Source organism: Octopus bimaculoides, chromosome 3 (genome assembly GCF_001194135.2).
Source record: "Octopus bimaculoides isolate UCB-OBI-ISO-001 chromosome 3, ASM119413v2, whole genome shotgun sequence".
Classification (NCBI taxonomy): Eukaryota; Metazoa; Mollusca; class Cephalopoda; order Octopoda; family Octopodidae; genus Octopus; species Octopus bimaculoides.
In genome coordinates this window covers 165,067,761-165,075,734 of record NC_068983.1, presented here as the reverse complement: position 1 = coordinate 165,075,734, position 7,974 = coordinate 165,067,761, and the positions used below count along the sequence as shown (strand labels likewise).

General features: G+C 38.7%; 1 protein-coding gene across 1 annotated transcript in view; it reads left to right on the top strand.

Moving 5' to 3' along the window:
- Positions 1-1,349: 1,349 nt before the first annotated feature.
- The window catches only part of LOC106880257 (neuroglobin), a 125,152-nt gene continuing 118,527 nt past the window's right edge, over positions 1,350-7,974 (top strand). The window contains exon 1 of the mRNA XM_014930123.2: positions 1,350-2,970. Coding sequence (XP_014785609.1) covers positions 2,759-2,970 — 212 coding nt within the window. The 5' untranslated portion in view covers positions 1,350-2,758. The remainder of the gene's footprint in view (positions 2,971-7,974) is intronic.

Sequence of the window (7,974 nt, the reverse complement as noted above, 5' to 3'; positions counted from 1 at the left end):
ATAACATCCCTACTTCTCAACATAGTCACTGTTTCTCTCAATAGCTATGTTCCACCTTCGAATGAGAACATGTATCCCTGCCCTGTAAAATTCTGTTGACTGTTCTTTGAGCCACTTCTTCACTACAGTTTTCCCTTCCTCATCACTGGAATAATGTTTGCCTCTCAAACCCTCTTTTAAGGGCCGAAGAGATGATGGTCCAGTGACGACGAAGAGAAAACTGTAGTGAAGAAGTGGCTCAAAGAACAGTCAACAGAATTTTACGGGGCAGGGATACATGTCCTCATTCGAAGGTGGAACATTGCTATTGAGAGAAACGGTGATTATGTTGAGAAGTAGGGATGTGATCCACAGGGGACCAGCTTCATTTTGATGTATGACACATGTTCCTGTGTTGGTAATTATACCTGTCCTAAACAAAATGGCATTACTTTTTGACTCACCCTCGTATGTACAACATAAGAAAAAAACAACACGTTTTTTTTTGTCAAGAAGCTCATGCGTTAGTATATATTTCGTAAAGATATCGAATATAGTTTTTAATAATTCGTGCTGCACTATTTGGGAACCATTAGGATAAAATGTTAGTAACCACACCATAGGAAAGACTTAGATAACAATAAATAATATTATCACAAAATAAAACAAAAACGAATAATGGTCTATATTCTCTTATTTTGTGTGTGTATTTTAAATGACTAACGTGACTCTACCTCGATGTAATTGTTAACAATATTTGTTCATCCAATTGATCTTTTCATTGATTTCCGTCGGAACTCTAAGCTCTTCTCCCTCTTCGACACCACCCACTTTCCTTTACCTCTTCGCTATACCCCCTTTTCCTCCTCCTGCCCCTTACTCTTACTCTGTCTCTTTCTATTCCCTTCTCTCCCCTCTTTATCTATCTATTTCTATATACCTCCTCCTACGTTTTTTTCCTTCTCTCTCTCTCTCGCCACACACTTTCTCTATATTTATCTATTTGTTATTTACATCACATTTTTTCATCTCTCCGCTTTTTCCCTCTCTCTTCATTATTCCTTCTGTCTCTTTGTCCCTCTGAATCAATCAAGCTCGCTATTTATCTCTCTCTCTCTCTCTCTCTCTCTCTCTCTCACTTTGAGGCTGTTTTCACTATAGATCCCTTCCTTTCTTTCTTTCTTTCTTTCTTTCTTTCTTTCACTAACTCTCTAGCCACTTGCCCCTCCCTCTTTGCATGATTACGTGTCAATCTCTTAATTCCATTTTAACCCTTTCACTCAACTGTCGGAGGGATCGAAGGGGTCCTCTAATGGGATCACTTGATTTGTAAGAAATAGCAACTAAATCTTTCTCATATCACGCCCGGCCACTTTAGGAAAAGGACACGTTGGATAATGTTATAACGGGTTCTCTGCTTTGGATTATAAGGGTTGCACGATCAAGTCTGACCTGGGGCTAAAAAACAGCAACAACACATGCACACACACATACACACACACACAAACATACGTAACAGTCACTTTCCTCATATACTTGCCCCTCTCTTTATTTCTGTCTTTCACTCCTCCTCTTCCTCTCACTCTCTCTCTCTCTCTATCAATCACTCCTCCTTCCTTTACCAACCAGTTATAAAGACTCTTCCTGCACTCACCCCACCACCCACCACGATTTTCTCTTATTTATTTACTCCTCATCAACCATTACACGACTGCTGTCTATAACAACAGGCTTCCACCGTTTCCCCCCCACTCTCTTACACTTCTTTCTATATCAGCGGCAAGCTTATATCATTTATAGTCAAAACATTCTCTCTTCTCCCTATTTGTCGAACTGACAGCAACACCAGCACACGGCCAGCCGCCGCCAATTTTATTTTCACTTTCTTTCGCATCTTTTTTCTATATTTTCGCTGTTCTTCCTCATTCTATCTAAAATGATTAGAAGTGGGGCTAATTAGGCCCGAGCGGTTAGATTGTAAATATACATATATATATATGTACAAGTTGTTATTGAAGACTGTATATATAATTACTCACACACACAGACACACACACACACACAGACACATAAACATACATACAAACACACACATACATATATATATACACACAACTATATAATTGCTTCACCCTTCCTTCTCTCTCTCTCTCTCTACATGTATATGTGTGTGTGTGTGTGTTTGTATAGTTTACCAAACCAACTTATAGACCAAGAAAAAAAGCAAGAAAATTAAACGAAATAATAATAATTAATACAAATTAAAATAATTATAATTAAAAAGCAATCGAACAAAGATTTACAGTGAAACCAACAGCACAAATCTATACATTTAAACACACACACATGTAATATCATAAATAAATAAAGTTATATTTACATACAAGCAACACCACTCGCATTTACATAAAACACACGTGAGCGGACGAATGTATATATCTTACAGTTGGACATATCTTCTATAAGACGCCGGCATACACACACACATATATCTTCTATAATCACATATACGTCGAATTCTTGCTGGATATACCAAATATAATAAGTTGGAAACCGGTCCAACGAACTGCTGTGGAAAAAAAGTTTGTATTTATTGATAAAATAATTATAAAAAGAGAAAAACAGGAAGGCATATTTAGATTTTAATTTGAAAAAAAAAAAAAGATAGTATATTTATTCAGTTGTTTTAATTTGTTAAAATTTATATTTTATATAAAATATTTCTAGAAATTATTTGTAAGTTTGATATTATTGTTGAAAAAAAAAAAAAAAAAGAATTATGGGTTGTCGAGAATCGAAAGAACAGTGTGGTCCAAATTTAACCGAAAGAAGGAAAAGCAATGTTTGCCAGGAACCTAATAGTATGGAGAGCGCCATACCCCAGGTCGATCCCCGGCTTCCGCTCAATGCTCGAGATATTTTCAAATTGAAGCAGTCTTGGAAAGGGATTAAACGAAACATGGAAACAACAGGAGTCGAGATGTTTATAAGGTCTGTATCGATTTATTTTCAAAATAATTTTTTCTTCATCAACTTTGCTATCTGCTGTATAGGAAAACAAAAAATTAATTTTATAATTGACAACTTCATTAAAATATTAGCACGAACCAAAAGAGTGCACAGAGAGGGGTGAGTTGTCATTCGGTAAATTTTGTGATGGATTAGGATGATGAGATTAGGAGGGTTAGGTGGAGGCCAGCACTAAATACGTGGTGGGCTAAGAGCAAAAACTGGGAGAACTTGCCTGCTTTTGGTATATTGGGGTAACCTGATGTTGCATGTAGAGTGTCCCGAATTAACTTTTGTCGTTGCTCCCGAATTGCAGATCCTTTTCCTTGTATATATCTCTTCGCTTTCTATTATATTATGTTATTATTACTATTATTGCTGTTTCGTCTTCTTGCATATAATTAAGGGAGGAGGAAAGGAGAGAGGAGCATTTCCCTTTGTCACCCTAATGTTTACGCGCCTCCAAATAACCCTTCATCACATCATAATGTTTTGTGCCATCCTGTTAGGTCCTTAATATTTGTGGAAACCCTTCATAGTTGAAGAAATTCTCAATTGCTATATATATCTTTGAATTGTTGTTCTCACTCTTGTACTTCATGTGAACACCCTTTTGTTTCTTGTTCGTTGTTTTGTACTCTCTCCTTAACGCATTGGATCCTCATGGCCAATAAAATAAATGGTATTATTATTATTATTATAAGGCGACAAACTGACAGAATTGTTATCACACCGGATAAAATGCTTAGCGGCATTTCGTCCGGCTTTGCGTTCTGAATTCAAAGGTTAACTTTACCTTTCATCCTTTCGATAAAATAAGCACCAATTGAGCACTTAGGTCGATCTAATTGACTAGCCCCTCCCCACAAAATTTCACACCTTGTGCCTATAGGGGAAAAAACCGTTAGTGTCGGACGAAATGCTTAACTGCATTCCCTTTGGTTCTTTACTTTCTGCGTTCAAATTCCGCCGCGGCCTACTTTGCTTTTCATCCTTTCGGGGGTCAATGTAATAAGTATCAGGATTCGATAGAATCGAGTTATTCCCGCTAACCGGAATTGCTGGCCTTGTTCCAAAATTTGAAAATGGTATTTGAAACTAATAAAATCAGTACCATTCAGTCACTGCACCGGCATCTCCAGATATATGGCCATGTGCTGCCCCAAATTAAGAAGAATTATTATTATTGAGAGGGCGATACATGGCAGAGGCATTTATTTTTTGGAACTAAAATTTTCCAAGTTTCAATATAACCAACAGACTCATCGTTTGTCACGACGATACCTCCAACGGCTTCACTGGAACCCAAGGAAGGAAGAAACTAAACTTGTTCCCAATATATTTGGACTACCATTTCGCCGCCAGAGTGTATGTTGCTTTTCATCATTTTTGGATCAATAAGAGAAAATTAAATGGAGTTTGATTAAAATAATTACACACCATGAAGTTGTAACAGCGGTACAAACTCTTGCTGTTATTTTTCAGATTCCAGCTCTTCACGATCACAGTTCAAATCCCGCCGAGTTCAACTTTGCCTTTCGTCTTTTCGGTGTCGATAAAGTACTCGCTGGGCACTGGGGTCGATTTAATCGACTTAACCTCTCCGTTAAAATTGCTGGCCTTATGCCAAAATCTGGAATAATAATTATTAAGAAGGCGGTAGATGTTTAAACGTATAGAGTTAGTCTAAATGTCTTAGTTTCGTTCGAGTTCGAATGTGATCTAGATTTATTTCGTCTTTCTTTTCTTCAAGATCGATAAAAGCTACCAGAATATATTTTGTCGAACATATACCATACCCTCTACAAATTCGTGGACATGTGACAATGAAAACTAGGAGACGGAAGGGTGGAAGATTAGGTTTGACCTTCGTATAAACGTCATTGTAATATTTAAGTCTTGTCTAAATAGCGAACTGGCAGAATCGGTAGAACTCCGAGCAGAATGCTTAGCGGCATTTCGTCCGTCTTTACGTTCTGGGTTTAAAATCCGCCTTTGGGGACTTTGTGTTTTATCCTTTCGGGGCCGATAAAATATGTACCAGTTGAGCCTTGTGGGGCCGATGTAGAGATTTTCACTTTAGAGATTTTCACTTCAGAGATTTTCACTTCATTCTTTGAGGGAGATCTAGCTTTTCATTTTCGTTTTTTATATCCCATTGATAACCTAATCCTCAGGTGCATATTTTTACCCTAATTATATCCCCTGTCATTGAAATTGGGGTCTCTGTGAACGAAGTATTCCTGTCAGTGTTGTTGAGGCTAACTCTATTGGAACAAGTCACAAACTTTCTAACCGTGCCAATCCCATCTTATTTTATATCATTACATTATGGGAGGTAGATTGGCAGAGCAGTTAAGAACGTCGGAGAAATTTAGCTTGATTTGTTCCAGCACTTTACGTTTTGAGTTCAAATCTGCCAACCCCACCCCATAAAGTAAATGAGGTACGGGAGTCGATAATATCGACCAATACTCTCCGCTCAGAACTCCTGTTCCCATACCTAAATCAATAGCAGTTTATTATTATTATTTGCATTTTGATGGCGGAAGACATATTCGATACAAGTGAAGAACGGTAATCGATTAAATAGGTTGCAAAACTCAAGAAGGTTACATGATTAACCGTTTCAGTTGTCAATACATCACGTGGTAGCTGTGTAAATAAACATTGGCGGCCTGGATTATCGTGATTACGAAAATTTGTAAGTTGCTGCTGATCAGAATCGCCGGTTCTGTTGAAATCAATCCCTTTTCTTTGTAAAGAGAAATGCATGTCGCTCGTAATATTCCTCTAATATACAATACCTCTAACAAACGGACAGAATACTTAACAACATTTCGTCTGTCTTTATGTTCTGAGTTCAAATCCCGCTGAGGCCAAAACTGCCTTTCATCCTTACGGGGTCGACTATATATAGTACCATAGAAGTAGTGAGATTGATGGTATTGCGTAAAACCCCTCCCCCTAAAATTGTTGACCTCCTGCCTAAATTAGAATCAGTTTGTATCATGGAAGAATCGTTAGAACATTGGACAAAATTGTGACTCATTACGTTTTGAGTTCAAATCTCAACCGGATAACCTTTGTTTTTCATCTGAAAGAGGTCGATCAAATAAAGTACCAGTCAAATACTGAGGTGAATTTAAAGCAGCCGGTTTTATGATTTTGTTCTTCGGCTAAAAATTCTTATCATTATTTTGTTTCGAACAAAGTTGGAGTGATGGCAGAAACGTTAGCACGCCGGGCGAAATGTTTAGTGGTATATTGTCTGTTTTTACGTTCTAAGTTCAAATTCCGCCGAGGTCGACTGAGCCATTCATCCTTTCGGGGGCGATAAATTAAGTACCAGTTGCGTACTGGGGTCGATCTAATCGAATGGCCCCCGCCCCCAAAATTTCGGGCCTTGTGCCTTGAGTAGAAAAGAATCGTCAGCATGCCAAGCTAAATGCTTAGCGCAGGGGTTCCCAACCGGTGGTTCCCTCGAACATCTGGGGTGTCACGAAGCCTTCCCAGGGGTTCGCGTAGCTTTACTGGAAGTGGCTTGGGGTAATATTAGTTTCAGCTCATCAATTTCATTTTTCATGCTCTGCTCATAGTAAGGGGTAGCTGGGTAAGGGTCGCGAGTGCAAAGACGTTGGGAACTGCTGGCTTAGCGGCATTTCGTCCGTCTTTAACTTTCAGAGTTCAAATTCCGCCGAAGTCGATAAAATACGTACCAGCTGGGAAATGGAGGTCAATGTAACCGACTTAACCCCTCCCCTGAAATTGCTGGCCTTGTTCCAAAATTTGAGGCCAATATTTTGTCTTCAAAGATTTCCTGCCAGTTTTTATTGTACAACCAGACGCAATTTCCGTGGCCTCGAAGCTTATGCAGTTTTTGGCTTTCGAGACAGAAGAGCTGTCTCTATCCTGCATTTGATTTTTCTTTGTTGTTGTAATCCTTTCGTTGCTTCTGGTGTTACTTTAATGTCTGTTTATTGTGATGAATATATGCAATATGTTGGATGTGTTGATCTGTTGGTTAGTGACTGTATTTCCCATGTGTTGTGTAATGTTTTGGTCATTGTGTAATGTTTGTATGGAATATGTAACAATATCGGAAGTTGAATACGTAAAAATATATGTATTGTATCATTTTATTGGATATGGATGTGTATAAACTCAGTGCGTTATGGTATACTATAGGGATGGGGGTGGGGAGATGATCCTGTAGAATATAATTATTATTGGAGATCGACATAATAGTATTTACAGTGTTACAAAAGGTGTGTTATAATGGCGGATGTTAATTATGTAAAGAATGTATCATGGTGTCTGGTTGGACGTATGAGCTGGGTCCGTCGGGTATATTATTGGGCGACCATTATGTAGAATATGGGTTAAGGCGCGTGACTCAGTGGTTCGGGTATTCGGCTCACCATCATAACGTTGAGAGTTCGATTCGCTTTCAGCAAGACAGTTTATTTCACGTTGCTACAGTCTACTCATCTGGTAAAAATGTATTGTACCTGTAATCCAAAGGGGTCCAGCTTTGTCACATCTTGTGTCACGCTGAATCTCCTTTAGAACTACATCAAATGTACATGTGTCTACGGAACGCTCAGCTACATGCATCTTAATTTCACAAGCTGGCTGTTCCGTTGATCGGATCAATTGGAATACTTGTCGTCGTAACTGACGGAGTGCCAAATATGTGATGGGGAGGGGGGTGGGGTGGCGGTGAGTTGCCAGAATCGTTGGCCCTTCGGAAAAAAATTGCTTAACGACATTTCTACTCGCTCTTTATATTCTGAGTTCAAATTCAGCTGTGGTTGTTTTTGCCTTTCATCTTTTCGGGATAAACTAAGTATCAGTGGAACACTGGGGTTGATATAATGGACAAGACCCCACCTGCACCCCACAAAATTTTCTGTCCTTCGGTCCATAGTAGGAACAATTATGTTCAGTATGTCTTGTATGAATTGTGTAATTTTGTTGGGAGGG